This window comes from Globicephala melas, chromosome 12, assembly GCF_963455315.2.
Source record: "Globicephala melas chromosome 12, mGloMel1.2, whole genome shotgun sequence".
Lineage (NCBI taxonomy): Eukaryota > Metazoa > Chordata > Mammalia > Artiodactyla > Delphinidae > Globicephala > Globicephala melas.
The window spans coordinates 6354592-6372835 of NC_083325.1; the positions used below are offsets into that span (position 1 = coordinate 6354592).

The window sequence follows — 18244 nt, forward strand, 5'->3', positions numbered from 1 at the left end:
CCTGTGTTCTGCTTTCCTGAATTAATGGTTCATTAATCTGAATCTGTAGGACCCTAGAGAATGGAAGGCTTGGCATTTCTGAGTACACATTGAGGGCAGGCAAAACAAAAAACAGAAAACGAGAAAACCTACTTAATCCCTGCGATAAATTTAGTTACCGAAACGCTTATCTTCTGCTTTAGCCCAAGATAAGATTAGTGGAGTTCTGTAACAGAGCCTGCGAGTCACTGAAAGGGGGTGACAGATGGCCGGCTTTGAGTAATCAGATTTCAAGATCAGAATCCACAGAGAACAAAACTCCAGCTACTTGTGGCATATGGAGACAGTGTCCCCCAAGTGAGCTTAAAGAACCGTGTTCTCTGATTTGATTTTATTCAAAGGACTCATTCAGCAGATGTTTCTTAAGGGCACGAGAGGAGCCAGGTGCGCCAGGTGTTGGGAGCTGACGCAGGGTGTCTGCCCCGCCCCCTTATATCCCCTTAAACATGCACTTAGAGTAAGAGGGCTCCTAGGGGTTGTAACCATCCAACACTTAGTTGTAGCGAATCAGCTATAATTTGATGCCTGAAAAGACTCTGTTATGGTCAAGGACACAGGTGTCAAAATGAAAGTCAGAGGTAAGTATGGGCTTGATTGCGAAGGTCACAAGGGGTTGTGGAAGACAGTTGTTGCAAACACCGATGTGCTAAGCTTGACCTCTCTTGGTCCACACGCCTGCACCCTTCACTTCCCAGCTGAATGGAACCTGCTGTGGCCTCACGGGCTGCAGTTTACAAACACGGACAACGCTGGCATGTAGTAGGCGGTCAATAAAAGTGTGTTTTAAAAATGGTGCACGAGCTGCTGTATCGGTAAGCCTGATGAAACAGGCGGACTCATCCCTTTTAAAGACTTGTTTGCTGTTTTACAGGCTCCCCTGGGGCAGCCGGGTGGGAGTGGGGGTTGGGTGGGAGTTGGGGGCTGTGTTTCCAACGTGAGGCGCTGGAATCCACCGGGTACTGTCTTTTACTTTGAACTTGAGCCGATGGAACTGTCTTGCTCCACTGACCTTTTGGACCCTCCTCTTGATTTCCATTTTGCAAAGGAGGCACTGTTGCTTTATCTTATTTATTTCTCTGTGCTCCTTGCCTGCAGCTAAGCTCCCTTTCCTGCCTTTAATTATGTACAGGGCCATTAAGCAAAAGTGAGGTTTGTGAGGTGCAGGTCATCTCGTGGTTGTAGCAGCTCCAGGTGCTGGCAGGCTGTACTTACGATTAGATTTGGCTGGTAAAACTGGTTTGTGCAGCACCTAGAAGTCTTGTTGAGCAAGTTGACCTGCCTTTCTGCAACCGTCTCCCAGCATGAAAGGAAACTTCTTTGCGTTTCAGGTTCAGTCGTTGTTTTTTTTAACTTCCAAGCCACGATATCCCCAGTGTGGGAACTTGATCGTCTAAATCTGTGCCTAGTTAGAAACGACTCCATGAGGACATATACCAAGGGCTATTGTCAGGTGGCAAGATGTGAGATAAGTTTAATTTTCTCCATTGTGCTTTTATGTATTTCCCCAAATTTCTACAGCAAAAATGTGTTCATTTCTTAACCAAGAAAATCAAAACCAAAAAACAGACTGCGTTAGGAGGACAAATTGAGACTGGGTCTTATTTTTTTAGGAAAGACTTTTGGAAAAGCTGTTCTTTATAAACTTTGTGTGATTTGGGGGATACAGGTGATATCTGTTGGGCTTATTAACCATGTGACATCAAAAATGATAAATTATTCCATCTCAAATGGGAAGTCTCCTCCCTGGCGTTCCAGTGGTTAGGACTCTGTGCTTCCACTGAAGGGGATGTGGGTTCGATCCGTGGTCAGGGAACTAAGATCCCGCCCACATGCCTAGAGGTGTGGCCAAAAAAAAAAAAAAGTCTCCTTTCACAACCTGTAGGTACCACATGCATCAGGCCATTAAAATACTTGACCCAAGACAGTTTCTCACAGAATTGAGAGATCAGACATGTTCTGCCAAAGGACTTTGGTTGTTTTGAAGTAGCAGAAACTGGCAAGGGAATACAGCCTCTTCTGCTGTATTTGATTGCAACACGGTCGGTATGATGTAATTTTGCGACTTGTTTTTGTAGGCTTCATGGGTTAGGGATGGTCTAGTCTTCAGGGGTTAGGAGATCTTCATAGGTTACGGAATATAAGGAAGGAAAGTCCAGGATTAAAATGGGTGACCGTGCCTTAAAAAAGAAGGAGATCCAACCGTTTGCGACAACATGGATAAACCTTGAGGACATTATGCTAAGTGAAACAAGCCAGTTACAGAAGGACTCATACCACATAATACCACATATGTGATGAATCTAAAATCATTAAACTCAGAGAAGCAGAGAGTGGAGTGGTGGTTGCCGGGGGCTGGGGGGAGGGGAAAATGGGGAGGTGTTAGTCAAGGGGCACAAAGTTTTGGTTATCCAAGGTGAATACGTCCTAGAGGTCTACTGCACAGCATGTAACGGCCATAGTTAACAATACTGTATACTTAAACATTTGTTAAGAGGGTAGATCTTAAATGTTCTTATCACATTATAGATATACATATTACTAAAAGGCCGAGAGGAAACTTTTAGAGGTGATGGACAATGTTTATGGCATAGATTATGGTGATGGTTTCATGGGTGTATACTTATCTCCAAAACCCTTAAGTTGTATATGTTAATTATGTAGGGCTTTTTGTATGTTAAAAAAAAGAGTGTGACAGTGAGGTTTCTGGATAGAGCCAAGCAGAATGGCAAGGGTGGATTAGCACAGGGGTGGACCCATCAGGCGGGTGAGTGGGCATTTCTGGAGCAGTCAGGCCACATTTCATAGAGTTTCATTTCATAGTCTGTATCCAGGGAAGAGCTCTGGGTGCCCCTGGATTGTGCTGGGCTTGGCGGTGGAGGTGGACCAAGTACCCATCCCTGTCTGCCCCAGATGCTCTGGCGGCTGGTGTTTCAGATCTTAAAGCCAAGCCCTTTGTTGAGTCTTGGTTTTCCTTCTTTCGTGGTATCCCTTGCCCTTTCATTTCATTTCCTTGAATCATCTCTGATTGAGAATTGAGTGCTAATTGCTATACATAAGCATCACACCGGAAGACCAGGTAAATGGACGACCAAATGGATAGACATTCTGGGCAATTTTCAGAAGAGCGTTTCGTCATACCTACAGGAACACGTGTCTGTAAGGCAGGGCAGCCCCTGTTTTGGAACTGGCTGTCACGATGGCGTTTCAGTGCAGGATTCTTGCTGTCACATATTTTGAGTATTTCGTCACCCTGCTTGGAGGTTCACGATGGCAGGATCCGTACGTTAAGTGTGAGCCAAAGCAGACGGCTTGGTCCCCATCCAAGGGTTATTTATGGAGCTTCTAGAAGAACGTGCCAGGGTTCAGCAGCGTGGACATTTATGTTCAGATGCATTTATGATTAGTCAGTTGGGGGATGGGGTTAGGAAAAGTTTTTGTACTTACTTAGGAGCCCAACTGCAGAAATTTCTGACCATTAGAATTTTCACAGTTTAAAGAAAATTGTGGTAAAAAACACATAACATAAAATCGACCGCCTTAACTGTTCTTAAGTGTACAGTTCAGTGGTGTTAAGTACATTCACATTGTTATGCAACCATCACCACTGCCCATCTCTAGAGCTCTTTGCATCTTAGAAAACTGAAACTCTGTACCCAATAAAGAATTTTCACAGTTTTGGACTGAAGACAAAAAAAAAAAAAATCTCTCCTTTAATTCCAGCGTGAACAGGACAGCCAGTCTGGCAGTGCGAGTCCCCCTGGCTGATCAGAGCTAGCAGCTGTACGCTCTGTCTGCTGTCTCTTGGTTTCCTGAGAAACCAGGGGTCATTGTGTGGCTGTCCTTGTTCCCATGTATCTGGGACACAGTGAGCAGGTGAGGGCTGGGTGGCTGCCTCTCCTGTTCTCGAGAACGGGGCTGGAATCCTTCTCTCTCCCTTTTTCTTTTTTTTGTTATTTTTAATTTATTTTTTGGCCACGTAATGTGGCATGTGGGATCTTAGTTCCCCCACCAGGGATCGAACCCAGGCTCCCTGCAGTGGAAGTGAGGAGTCCTAACCCCTGGACCGCCAGGGACGTCCCTGGAATCCCTCTCTTGCGAGGCCCTTGGAGCCCTCGTCTCTGGACCATCACTTGCTCGTGGGCCCGTGTTGTGGACTCGGCATGCTCGTCCTGCCGCCGTGATGGGCACGTGGCTGCCCGTGTTACCCTCTGCGTGACTGGTTACCCTGTGACTTTGCCCACCAAGCTGCTGCGTTCTCTGAAAATAGCACAGGCAGCTCCTGGTTTGGTGGAGATGTGTGGGACTCATAAGGGAATCCCACGAAAAGATATATCGAATTCTATCAAATTCTTTGTGAAAAGGAACTCGCAATTTAGTAATTCGGGTTATGAATTTTATGTATTTTGAATAGGGGAATTGTCAACATTCTCATGTTGAGAATGCAAATACCCTAACCTTTATCTTCTCTCTTTGATAGTCAGTAGAAAGGACTTTATGTGATCCTTTTTGGTTATTTGTTACTTTTCACAACTAAAAGTTTCGCATTTATTCTGGTCCTTTATTTGCTTTTCCGCCTAAGCCTCCAAAACAGAGACAATAGCCGAACCACACAGCCCTGACATGAAGACAGAGATGTAGCCCAAACTGGTTTCCCCGTTGGGGTTTATGATGCTGAGCTGGTGCCTGTGAATGCACTGTCACACTGATCCGTGTGAGCTGTGATGAGAAGGCCTTCACTGGAGAAGCAGAAGTTTTTGTCATGAGGCTGCTTAGGTATACTGTTTCCAAGCCCAAGGCCATTAGGAGGACCTGCTTTCTTTAATGCAGGAGGGAAAAAAAAGACTTCAGGCTTTCTGGTTTACTGACTTCCATTAAAATGCTTTTCGTGGGGGATGGGTGTTGCTGGTTTTCAAAATGGGTTTCATTACACTCTGGTGCTATTACTAAGACTGGACAGCTGTCACTGCTGCCCGTGGTGAGTTTCCAGGCCCAGCATAGAGGTTATAAGAGCCAGGAGGCAGTGGTGTTAGCGCAAGTTTGTGTATCCAACGCACGGAGAGGCCAAACATACCAAAATGTCAGAGTTTGGAGCAGAGAAAGGTTTATTGCAGGGCCGTGCAAGGAGATGGGTGGCTCACACCCTGAAAAGCCCGGACATCCCTGAAGGGTTTCTGCCAAGCATTTTTAAAAGCCAGGTGAGGGAGGGGTGTCACAGGGTGTGTGATCAGCTTGTGCACAATTCTCCCGGCTGATGTTGGGTAAGTGGGTGGAGTGACAGGGGTTCACATGATCAGTGTTTAGGCTCCAGGAGGCCTGGGGCTGTGTGCTCAGGGTCATCAAGTAGTTAACATCTCCCATTTGGTGGGGAGGTGGGTTTCACATCTGCAAAACAGCTTAGGAAATGTGCATTAGATGCTGTTATCTAGGTACTTCAGAGAGGAGCTGAAGCAGAGGATATGGGGGCGGGGGGCCTGTCCCAGGAAGGCCCCATAGGGTCCCGCTCGGTTACAGTGGGAAGGCTTCTTCTAGCATCCTCGCTTGTTCCCAGGTCAGCAGCTGTCATTTCATCTTAAATTTGGTTCCATCCACATGCATGAAATGCAGCCAGGATGAAAGAATGACAGCTTTCTCTCTTAGGAGCAAATTATTCCTAGGTCCCTCTTCGGGCCCTAATTATAAAACATGTCACTCGACAGCTATCTCAGCCTGAGTTGTTATTCTAATCGGTTAAAAATAGGAGTGTTGCGCTCCCGGGGCACCAGGAGGGTTTCCCTGGAGCGCCAGACAAGCCATATGGAGCTACCTCGGCAGGGAAACCAGAAAACTCCACGCCCGCTGCCCTGCCTTTGGGGGGCTGTTTCTGGAGGAATGGGGACAGCTCTGCGTTCAGTGTGAATGCAGGTAGAGGTACAGCTTTGTGGGTGACGGTGCATTTCTGTGAGGATTTTGTGACGATTCATGAGAAAACAGACACAGTACTGTACAACTTCCCTGTGTATATTTTTTTAATGAGCCTGCGCCTGGCTAATAGGTATTGCGTAAAAGACGTCCATGTGAGTTCTCTTCAGCTTCTTTATAAAAGGGCGGAATAAACAGGGCTGTGTACCCTGCCGTTAGGAGCCGCGCCTAAACACTGCCCCGTATATTTGCTCTGTTTATGGGTATGTGTTTTTGTCTTTGACCCATTTGAAATTTGCAGACATTTTACTCTATTTTCTAATAACTTTGAAGGATTTCTTTGCCATGTTAACCTCTTTATTGCACCTGTGCAACAACAGGAGTTGAAGGATAATTTTCTCTTCCGGAGTTTTCACTTCTCACTTTGGTGTTCCTGCTGAGAACTCTCGCTGCCCTTCCTCCCAGCTTTGCATCTTCTCTGCGGTCCTGGCCTCTCCTCTCCTTATTTCTTTTGTCTCTGTGCTGCTTTTGGTTACGCCCTGAGTGCTCTGGCTTACCCCTCCCCTCCCCCATTCAGTGCCCCTGCCCCCTCCTGGGGTTCCTGCAGGAGAGTTTGCATTTGCACAGACAGGGGGGTCACCCCCCCACCCCACACACTTGTCTGCAGGTGGGCACTGACTGGGCTGACTCTCCTTGTCCTTTTCTTTTTAATAAGCTTTATTTTTAGAACAGTTTTAGGTTTAGAGAAAAATTGGGAAGATAGTAGAGAGAGTTCTCATCTACCCTCACCCAGTGTGTCCTATTATGGACATGTTAGTGTGTTAGTAAGGAAAAACATGTACTACCCTTGCAATTAACCAACTGATACTGATCAGTTACCGTGATAGGCATAATAATGACTGAAACCTGGGACTATGTTAGGTTACACGGCAAAGGTGGTTAAGAGCACAGGTGGAATTACGGTTGCTCATCAGTGGACCTTAAACCAGGGAGATTATCCAGGTGGGTGCAATGGAATCACAAGGGTTGTTAAAGCTGGAAGAGGGACTCTGAAGAGAGAACCAGAGAGATGGCAGCGTGGGGAACTCATCCTGGTGTTTCTGGCTTTAGATGAGAGCAGGGGCCATGAGCCACGTAAAGGGAGTGGTTTCTTCAAGCTGGACGAGGCAGGCAAATGGACTCTCACCCAGAGCCTCCAGGAAGGCATGTGTTGACACCTTGATTAACGCTCAGTGAGATCCGTATCAGACTTCTGATCTACAGAACTGTGAGATAATACGTTTGTTTTATGTTAAGCTACTATGTGGTAACTTGTCACAGCAGCAGTAGAACACTAATATGATTATTAACCAAAGTCCATCTTTTGTTCAGATTTCCTTGGTCTTTTTCTGCTCCAGAATCCCATTCAGGATACGATGTTAACCTTTAGTTGTCATTTGGGCTGTGACAGTTTCTTAGACTTTCCTTGTTTTGAAATGACCATGACAGTTTTGAGGAGTACTGGCCAGGTATTTTGTAGAATGTTCCTTAATTGGAATTTGAAGTTTTCCTCATGATTAGAGTGGGGTTAAGGGTGTTTGGGAGGAAGAACAGGGATAAAATGCTACTCTTATTGCATCATATCAAGAGTGCATGCTGTTAGCGTGATTTATGACATGTTGACCTTGATCACCTGGCCAAGGTAGTGCTTGTCAGGTTTCTCCACTGAAAAGTTATACTCCCTCCACTTCCCATACTGTGGGACTTTTTTGTTTTTTTTTTGGAGCACTTTCTTATGTTTCAGCCACTACAAGATGCTCCAGGATCATCTTGTATATTTCCTGCTCCAGTCCTGGAATCAACCATTTTTCCAAAGAGCACTAATCCCCTTTTTCTGGAGGTTGGTATTAGAAACCAAGATCTGGGTGCTGGGTGTGCTCATGGCATCTGGGCCCTCTCAGCTGACAGAGAAAGGAATTATGTATATTACCCTTGTATATATACACATCAGTAAGTGTCTCTATATGTAGCCATTTGTATCTATAGTAAACTAAACATCAGTTTATACCTGTGCCTTTGACTCTGATTCATTACTGTACAGATTATTCTTCCCTATCTGTAAACTCCCACTCCAGTTAGGAGCCTGGCTTACACCTTCCATCATCCTTTTTCTTATTTGCTCATTTCTAGTATACCAGACTCCATGGAGTACAGAACTTACGTATGTTCCTTTGGCCTTACTTCCTAAAGACTGTTCATTTCCAAAGTTACTTAAATCAACACCATTTCCCTTTACTGCCTTCGCTCCCTTGTTTCATACATTTGTAATACAGTTAGATTTTTTTTGGTCATATTCTGCATTCACTCGGGAATCCCCGGACCTCCTAAATGATTTTTTTTCCCCAAAATTTGCAGACATTAAGTTTCACTCTTTATGCTGGAAACATCTGTGGATTTTGACAAAGCCATAGTGTCACGTATACACAATTACAGTATCATACAGAGCAGTTTCATCACCCTAAAATTCCCCTATGTTTGCCTAATTCAGCATCTTCTTGGCAATCGCTGATTTTTCTACCCTTGCTGTAGTTTTCCCTTTTCATTTTGCCAGAATGGTTGGAATCATACAGAATGCAGTCTTTTCAGGAGGGCTTCTTTCACTTAGCAGTATGCATTTAAGTTCTCTCTCTCTTCCATTTTCATGGCTTGATAGTTTGCTTCTTTTTATCACTGAATAATACTCCATTGAATAATGTACCACAGTTTGATTATCCATTCACCTGTTGAAGGACAGCTTGGTTGCCTCCAGCTTGGGGCAGTTATGAATACAGCTTCTATAAATATTTGTATGCAGGTTTTTGTGTGGACATGAATTTTCAAAACAGTTGGATGAATACTTAAGAGTGTGATTTCTGGATGGTGTAAGACTATATGATTAGCTCAGGAAGAACTACCAAACTGTCTTCCACAGTGGCTGTACCATCAGCATTCCCATCAGCAATGAATGAGCTCCTGTTGCTGGCATCCTTGTCAGCACTTGGTATGTGTTTCATTTTGGGTTAATATTTGAAAGGTGGAAGGTCGATGTCTTAGGTTAATTAATTTTTTCCATATGGATGTCCAATTATTCCAGAACCATTTGTTGAAAAGACTATCCTTCACTGAATACCTTTGCTCCTTTGTCAAAGATCAGTTGACTGTATTTGTAGGATATGTTTCTGAGATATGATCTGATTCTTTTCCATTAACCTGTGTATCCTATTGCCAATACCACATTGTCTTGATTACTGTAGCTTTGTAGTTAAGTCTTGAAATTGTATAGCATGAGTCCTCCAACTTTCTTCTTCTTCAGTATTGTTATTGGCTCTTCTAGGTCTTTGCCTTTTCAAGTAAACTTTATAATCGATTTGTCAATATCTACAAAATAGCTTGCCAGGATTTTTATTGTATTGCACTGAATCTGTAGATCAGGTTGGGATGAATTGACATCTTAACAGTATTGAATCTTTCAATCCATGAACGTGGACTATCTCTCCATGTGTTTAGGTCTTCTTTGAATTCTTGCATCGAGTTTTGTAGTTTTCTGCATATAGATCCTGTGCATATTTTGTTAGATTTCTACCTAATAAAAACACCTTTTGCTGTTGTCAGTGGTATTTACATTTTTAAAATTCCAGTTGTTCATTGCTGGTATTTAGGAAAGCACTTGTCATATTAACCTTCTGTCCTGCAGCCTTTCTATATTTGCTTATTCTGTAAGTTTTTGTTTGTTTGTCTGTTTATTGATTCTTTGGGATTTTTCTATAAAAACAAGCATGTCATCTGTGAGCAAAGATAGTTTCATTTCTTCCTTCCCTATCTGTATACCTTTTATTTACTCTTCTTGTCTTATTACAGTAGCTACAACTTTTAGTATGATGTTGAGTAGGAGTAGTGAGAGGAGACATCCTTGCCTCGTTCCTCATCTTTGCAGGAAAGCATCCAGTTTCTCACCATTATGGTGTTAGTTGTAGGTGTTTTGTAGATACTCCTTATCACACGAAAGAGGTTCTTGATTCCTAGTTTGCCCAAAGATGGTTGGTTTGATTTTAACCGTGAATGGATGTTGGATTTTTGTCAAATCTTTTTCTGCATCGATTGATATGATCATATGATTTTTCTTCTTTAGTTGGTTGACGTGGTGTATTACACTGATTGATTTGCAAATGTTGAACCAGCCTTGTATACCTGGATTAAGTCCCACTTGTTTATGGCACCTAATTCTCTTCATACATTGTTGGATTTGATTTGCTAATTTTTTTTGAGGATTTTTGCATGGGAGATTCTGGTCTGTAGTTTTCCTTTATTGTAAAATCTTTATCTGGTTTTGGTATTAGGATAATGCTGGCCTCAGAGAATGAGGCGGGGAGTGTTCCCTCTGCTTTTGTTTTTTTGAAAGAGATTGTGAAGGATTATTATCATGTCTTCCTTAACATTTAGTAGATTCACCAGTGAAACCATCTGGACCTGGTATTTACTTTTATTGGGCAGGTTTTAAATTATTGATTCAATTTCTTTAATAAATATAGGCCTATTCAAATGATTTAGTTCTCTTTGTGTGAGTTTTGATAACTTGTGTCTTTCAAGGAATTGGTACATTTCATGTAAGTTGTCAGATTTGTGAGTATAGAGCTGTTCATGGTATTCCTTTAGTATCCTTTTAATATCAAAGGGACCAGTGGTGACAACCTCTTTCATTTCTGATATTGGTAATTTGTATTGATATCTTCCCTCCTTTTTCCTTCCTTAGACCAGCTAGAGGCTTATCACTTTTATTGATCTTTTCAAAGAATCAGATTTTGGCTTTATTGATTTTTTGCTGCTTGTTTTTTTATTTTGAATTTTGTTGTTTTTTTTTGCTCAATTTTTATTATTTTCTTCTGCTTTCTTTAGGATCATGTTGCTCTTCTTTCTGTAGTTTCCTAAAGGAGGAGCTTAGATGATTGATTTTCAGTTTTTTCCTCATTTCTAATTTATGCATTTACTGCTATAAATTTCTCTCTAAGCACTGCTTTTGCTACATTGTACATTTTTTTCTAAGTTGTGTTTTCATTTTTATTTAGTTCAAATATTTGAAAGCGTAAGACCTCTTCTTTGACCCATGTGTTATTTGCAAGTGTGTTTAATCTCCATATATTCGGGGATTTTCCAGCTATCTTTCTGTTACTGATTTCTAGTTTAATTCCACTGTAATTTGAGAATGCACTTTATGTGATTTTATATTCTGTTTAAATTTGTCAAGGTATGTTTTATGGCCCAGACTATGTTCTACCTTGGTGAATATTCCATGCAAGCTTGAAGAACGTGCATTCTATTGTGGTTGAATGGAATGTTCTATCCATGTCATTTAGATCCAGTTGATGGATCCTTACTGAGTTTCTACCTGCTTGATCTATCAGTTACTGCAAGGTGGGTATTGAAATCCCCAACTATAGTAGTATATTAATCTATTTCTCCTTACAGTTCTATCAGTTTTTGCTACATGTATTTTGATGCTCTGTTAGATGCACACAAGGATTGCTACGTCTTCTTGCACAGTTTACCCCTTTATCATTATGTAATGCCCCCCTTTATTTTTCTTGTTCTGAAGTCTACTCTGTCTGAAAATTAATATAGCTACTCCATCTTTCTTTTCATTAATGTTAGCATGGTATATCTTTCTCCATTTCTTTTTTTTTTTTTGCGGTACGCGGGCCTCTCACTGTTGCTGCCCCTCTCCCGTTGCGGAGCACAGGCTCCGGACGTGCAGGCTCAGCGGCCATGGCTCACGGGCCCAGCCGCTCTGCGGCATGTGGGATCCTTCCAGACGGGGCACGAACCCGTGTCCCCTGCGTCGGCAGGCTGACTCTCAACCACTGTGCCACCAGGGAAGCCCTCCATTTCTTTACTGTGTCTCCCCCTCCTCCCCCAATCCCTTTTCCTTTAATCTGACTCTTAATAAAGTGGGTTTCTTGGGGACAGCATACAACTGAGATTTAAAAGAAATTTTTTTTAATCCACTCTGAAATCTCAGTCTTTTCATAGTGTGTTCAGACCATTCACATTGAAAGTGATCATAATATACAGTTGACCCTTGAACAGTGCAGGGGTTAGGGGTCCCGACCCTCTATGCAGTCAGAAATCTGTGTATAACTTATAGCTAGCGCTCCAAATACCATGATTCCTCCAGGTCTGTGGTTCCTCCATATACGTGGATTCGACCAACCAGGGATTCAACAACCGTGGCTCATGTAGCACTGTAGTATGTACTATTGAAAAATATTCATGTGTTATGTGGACCTGTGCAGTTCACATCTGTGTTGTTCAAGGGTGAACTGTAGTTGGATTAATACCCACCATATTTGTTTTCATTACATTAAAAAAAGTCTCTGCCTTGTTTGGTTTCAATGGAATATTTTATGATTCCATTTTCTCTCCTCTTAGGATATCAGTTATACTTCTTTAAAAAAATTTTGTAGGAGTTGCCCTAGAGTTTGCAATATACATTTCAAACTAATCTAAGTCTGCCTTCAAATAACACTGTCTTATAACTGTGTTTTCAAGTCTTCCCTCTGATCCTTTGACATTGCTGCTATTCACTTCTTCCATGTGCTGTGATCACCCAGTGCATTTTCACTATTATTACTTTAACAGTTATCTTTTAGATCAATTACAAATAAGAAAAAGAAAATATTTTAGTTTGCTTTTTTTTCTTCTCCAGCACACCACTTGCTTTCTTTATGAAGGCCTTAGTTCTGACATATCATTTTTATTTCTCTCTGAAGAACTTCTTTTAACATTTATTACCGGTTTGGTCTACTGGAAATGTATTCTTTCAGTTTTTGTTTGCTTAAAAAATTCTTTATTTCTCCTTTACTTTTGATGAATAGTTTCACTGGGTATAGAATTCTAGGCTGGTGTTTTTTTCTTTCAACGCTTTAAATATTTCATTCCACACTCTTGCTTGTATGGTTTTTAACAAGAAGTCTGCTGTAATTCTTCGTTCCTCTACGGGTAAGCTGTTTTTTTCCATTCTGATTTTCCCTTTGTCTTTGGTTTCTGCAATTTGAATATGATATGCCTACGCGTGTATTTTTTGGTATTTAACCTGTTAGATGTTGTCTGAGCTTCCTGTATTTGTAATTATCTTGGTGTCTGTAATTAGTTCTAGGAAATTCTCAGCCATTATAACTTCAAACAATTTTCTCTTTCTTCTTCTGGTATTCCGTTTATGTATATCTTAAACCTTTTAAAGTTGCTCCACAGTTCTTGGATGCTCTTTTTTGTCTTTTCATCTTTTTTTCCTCTTTGTATTTCAGTTTGGGAGATTTCTATTTACTTATCTTCAAGCTCATCTTGGCTGTGTCCAGTCTACTGATGAGCCCACCAAACACAGTCTTCATTCTTTTAGTGTGTTTTTGCTTTCTAGCATTTCTTTTTGACTAGTTCTTAGGGTCTCCATTTCTCTGCTACATTAGGTATCTGTTCTTGCATATTGTCTGCCTTTGCATTGGAGCCCTTAACCTATTAATCACAGTTATTTTAAATTCCTTGTGTGATAATTCCAAGATCTGTGCCATGTATGATGCCCATTCTGATGCTTGCTAGCTCTTCAGATCATGTTTTTTCTTGCCTTTCAGTATTCTTTGTTGAAAGCCAGACATGATGTGTCGGGTAGTAAGAACTGAAGAGTGGTTCTTTATTGTGAATTGTATGTTATTCTTACTATGACTTGGGCTGTGTTTAAGGTTTGCTGTAGGTGCCTATAGCTACAGCAGTAGGTGCCTCAGGTTTCAGGTTCCTCAGGTGTCCTGGTTTTGACCTCTTTTGTCTTTGGGCTCCTCCCCAGATGGGGTCTTGCTGTTCTTTCAGATGTCATCTGCTGTCACACTAGAGCCTGTTGATATTGTGGTAATGTACAATTTTACCACCTGAAGTCTTCAAGGGGCACGAGCTCGCTGTATCCCCCTTTGGCTGGCAAAGCAATAAAGCTATTCTTTTCTACTTCACCCAAAACTCTGTCTCTGAGATTCGATTCAGCACCAGTGCACAGAGGCCAGGTTTTTGGCATCAGTACTAAGTAAAGTAGGTCAGAAAGAGAAAGACAAATACCATATGATGTCACTTACATGTGGAATCTGAATAAACATATCTATGTAACAGAAGCAAACTCATAGACATAGAGAACAGACTTGTGGTTGCCAAGGGGGAGGGTGGGACGGGGAGGACTGGCAGATGCAAACTAGTATATATAGGCTGCATAAACAACAGGGTCCTACTGTAAGCACAGGGAACTATACTCAGTATCCTGTGATAAACCATCATGGAAAAGAATATGAAAAAGAATATATTATATATATATATATATATATATAAACCGAATCATTTTGCTGTACAGCAGAAATTAACACAACATAATAAATCAACTATACTTCAGTAAAATTAAAAAAAAAAAAAAGACTGCTTCTGCTCTGAGTTACTGGCCAGCCTGCCCACTTCCGTCTTTGGTTGCTCAGGGTTTTACCAAACGGAGCTCTGAGTTCTGGTGGGAGTGCCAGGTGTACATGTGTGGGGTGGGTGAGGGTCTTTAGTCCTTTTCTAGTCTCCGTCAGCCTCCTTATTACACCCCCTTTTTTGATAGGCAAACGTGTTTCATCAATCTTACACAAATGCAACCTTAACTCCACACTCTGCTCCCTTCCCCCCACCCGGTGTGTTTTATCAGAGCTCCCCTAAGCTGCTGCTTAGATTCTACATTAAAGCAGAGAGCTTTCAGGCCTCTCAGTTTTCTGTAAGTCAGCAGCCAACCAGTAAGGAGGCAAAAATTGTGGGCAGCCTAAGGAATAATTGCTCTAAAAACCCACACACCCTTTCTCCCCTCTTCCCCTAAAGCCATTAAGTGGGACAGATCGCGGTGAGTGTAGGGGTGGGGTGCGTGGACAGTCAGAGCCTGGATAGGATGAGGGGGGCATCTGCCAGGAAGGGGACAGTGGTAGCAACCAGTTTGTGTCGTATCCAGTTTTTCTCAAGGGTTGTGTCATTCTTTAAGGGTTGTGCCCTGCCCCCTTCCCTCCTGCCTCAAACCCGTTGGATAAAGTAGGAAAAGGTGAACCCAGACTGATAGGGCTAAAAGAATAAGTTGAAAAGTTAATGAGGAACAGAGTTTCAAAGTAATTCTCCACGGAGTGCTTGTTAATGACAAAGAGAAAGGAGACACCGCACAAACGGAAGCTTGGCAGACACCCTTCATCCACTGGTCAAAGGAGTGTTACCAGTAATGGGACAAAACAAAATCTCCTGGCACCTGATAGGATGGGGTAAAAGGGATACAACACCACTTCTGTGACTCATTGCAAAGATGTATAACCTGAATCTAATTATGCTCTAATTATGATGAAGCATCAGACAAAACCAAACTATGGGACATTCTGCAGAAACTTGTGGCCCTTCCTCAGGGCCTGTTACGTAAGAATTAGAGGGTCTTAATCCTCTCAACCGTCTTGAGTTCTAGGCAGTAGAAGATGGGGCAGGAGCAGGTGTTGTCATTTTTTCCCTCTGCTGTCGATTCATGGTGCTTTTCATGACAACAGGATGGTAAACTTTTGTGTTGTGTGCTTCATGGTGTGTGAAGGACTTCGATATGTTTTCTTTTGTTTTTTTTTTTTTTTTTTTTGCGGTACGCCGGCCTCTCACTGTTGTGGCCTCTCCCGTTGCGGAGCACAGGCTCCGGATGCGCAGGCCCAGTGGCCATGGCTCACGGGCCCAGCCGCTCCGCGGCATGTGGGATCTTCCCGGACCGGGACACAAACCCGTGTCCCCTGCATCGGCAGGCAGACTCTCAACCACTGTGCCACCAGGGAAGCCCTCTTTTTTTTTTTTTTAATATTAATTTTATTTATTTATTTGGCTATGCCAGGTCTTTGTTGTAGCAGGCAGGCTCCTTAGTTGCGGCATGCAGACTCTTAGTTGCAGCATGCATGCGGGATCTAGTTCCCTGACCAGGGATGGAACCTGGGCCCCCTGCACTGGGAACGTGGAGTCTTAGCCACTGCACCACCTGGGAAGTCCCTCAGTATGTTTTCTTATTTGCTTCTCACAGTTCCTTGCTGGATTAGTCTTCCACCTTTGCGATGATGATATAATAATAATAATAATAATAAAGGGCAACATTTAGGTAATACTTCTCATGGCCAGGTGATAGTCTGAGCCCTCTGAATGCTGCATACATTAACTGGTTTAATTCTCACAGTTACCTTGTGAGGAAGATACACTGTGGTTAGTCCATTTTACAAATGGGGAAACTGGGGCACAGAGAAGTTAAACACCTTGCCCAAGGTCACACAGCTGGAAAGTAGTGGAGCCACAATTCAAGTCAGGCCGTCAGCCTCTGGATCCCTAGCCTTTATTTACTGCATGCTGTGGCCTCCTGTACCGTGCCGCTGGGGGAACCAAAGACTCAGCTCGCTTGGGTGGCTTGTCGGGGGCCCCTTGTTCACTTGCTCATTGATTCTGCAAATCTGCGCTGAGTGGCCGCAAATGCCGGCCTCTGTTCCAGATGCTCTGAAACGGGACAAGGCAGCTAGATCTCCGGGCTTCGCGAGCTGGACACCAGGCCTGCTGCCCGGGGTCGAGCCTAGAGGCAGGGCACGTGCGCGGGGAGCGGGTGGCTGCACGTGGGCTGCTGGCCTGTCTGTTCCTGTGCTCACATGTGTGTTGTCCTCTTGTCTCTTGAAGGTCGCCTGGTGGGGGCCCTGGACGCGGTGCTGGATTCCAACGCCCGGGTCGCTCCGTTTCGAATTCTCCTCCAGGTCCCCGGCTCCCAGGTGTATTCTCCCATAGCATGTGGTGAGTTACTGAGTGGATCGGACGTTTACTGGGCCGTGGCCACGGGTGAGTTTTGTTCCAGGTGGAGTGTTCCCCACCTTGAGGTCTGGGCATGAGTATCTGCATGGTCGTGACGCTAGAAGGTAACTCCTTCTAGAACCTCATCTGCTGCCATGAGCTCTTTGTTCTTCCTTTCTTTTTTTGTTTTTCTTTTCCAACCATTGGAAGCGTGTAGAGGCTCTAAGCTTGGGCATCCAGGCTTTCGAGTGGCGTGTTGGTCCAGGGGGCTGTGAATCCAGCTGTTTTCTTCATCTTGTGTCTGACATAACACACGAGTCTGGGGCGTGTGCATATACCGTAACAGGGCAGGGGAGGCGTCTGGGGCTGGGTCTGTCTTATGCCAGCCTTCACCCTTGTTCCACATGTGCACTGAATCACTGGACTGCTGAGCCCTACGGGAATTTAGAAATCACCTTCGCATCCTCTCCAGCTGAGCTTCAGTTCCTCCTGCATGCACTGTCCAATACTCCGCCTCGTCACTCCACCTCCTCTGGGGCTGGGAATCGTTGCACCCTGAGAAGCCACTTCTATTAAAAAACAAAACCGGGGCTTCTCTGGTGGCGCAGTGGTTGAGAGTCCGCCTGCCGATGCAGGGGACACGGGTTCGTGCCCCGGTCCGGGAGGATCCCACATGCCGCGGAGCAAGTAAGCCCGTGCACCACAACGACTGAGCCTGAGCGCTAGAGCCCGTGAGCCACAGCTACTGAGCCTGCATGACACAACTACTGAAGCCTGTACGCCTAGAGTCTGTCCTCTGCAACAAGAGAAGCCACTGCAGTGAGAAGCCCGCGTGCCGCAGTTAGAGAAAGCCTGCGCGCAGCAACGAAGACCCGATGCAGCCAAAAATAAATAAATAAAATAAATAAAATAATGTATATTAAAAAAAACCCAAGATGTGTCTTTTTAATTACACAAGTACTAAATGTTCATCCTTCAGAAATTAGAAAATAGGTAAGAAAGGAGGAGAAAGAAATCACCTATAACCTTTTATCTGGTGCTAATCACTTGTGTCTGCGTGTGTGCCTCTCCACAGAGGTTTCTAGTTGTGGTTTTTTCCTCTTAACATTTTACTAATTACCATAAACTTTCATTGTCACCTCACATTCTTGAACAACATTGGATGAATTTTTTTTTTTTCCTGGAAAAAATACAGGAAAGTTTAAAGAAGAAAATTGTCATCCATATCCACCATTACTAACAGCTGTTCACATCTTGGCATGTTTTTCCAGTCTGTTTTTTTTTTTGAACAAATCATTCTCTATTTGCATTAAGTGATGAAATGATGCACGCTCAATATAATCAGTTAATACTGGAAAGTACAGATAAGAAAATATATCTTGCCCCACATCCTAGGCACCCAAGGGGACCTCCAGTGACACTGGGGTCACATCATCCAGACAACTTTTTTTTTTTCTTTGTATTTTTT

The 18244-nt window shown here is 43.3% G+C and overlaps 1 protein-coding gene across 6 annotated transcripts in view; it reads left to right on the forward strand.

The window, feature by feature from the left end:
- TBC1D8 (TBC1 domain family member 8) overlaps nt 1-18244 on the forward strand; it is a 121650-nt gene that overhangs the window by 23945 nt on the left and 79461 nt on the right. For 5 of the 6 annotated variants that reach the window (XR_009566110.1, XR_009566111.1, XM_030838777.2 and 2 more), the window contains exon 2: nt 16669-16824. Coding sequence is in view for 4 of the 6 variants with exons in the window: in XM_030838777.2 (XP_030694637.2) it covers nt 16669-16824 (156 nt within the window). In the remaining 2 variants the exon portion in view is untranslated. The remainder of the gene's footprint in view (nt 1-16668; nt 16825-18244) is intronic. The other variant, XM_030838781.2, reaches the window with a different exon arrangement.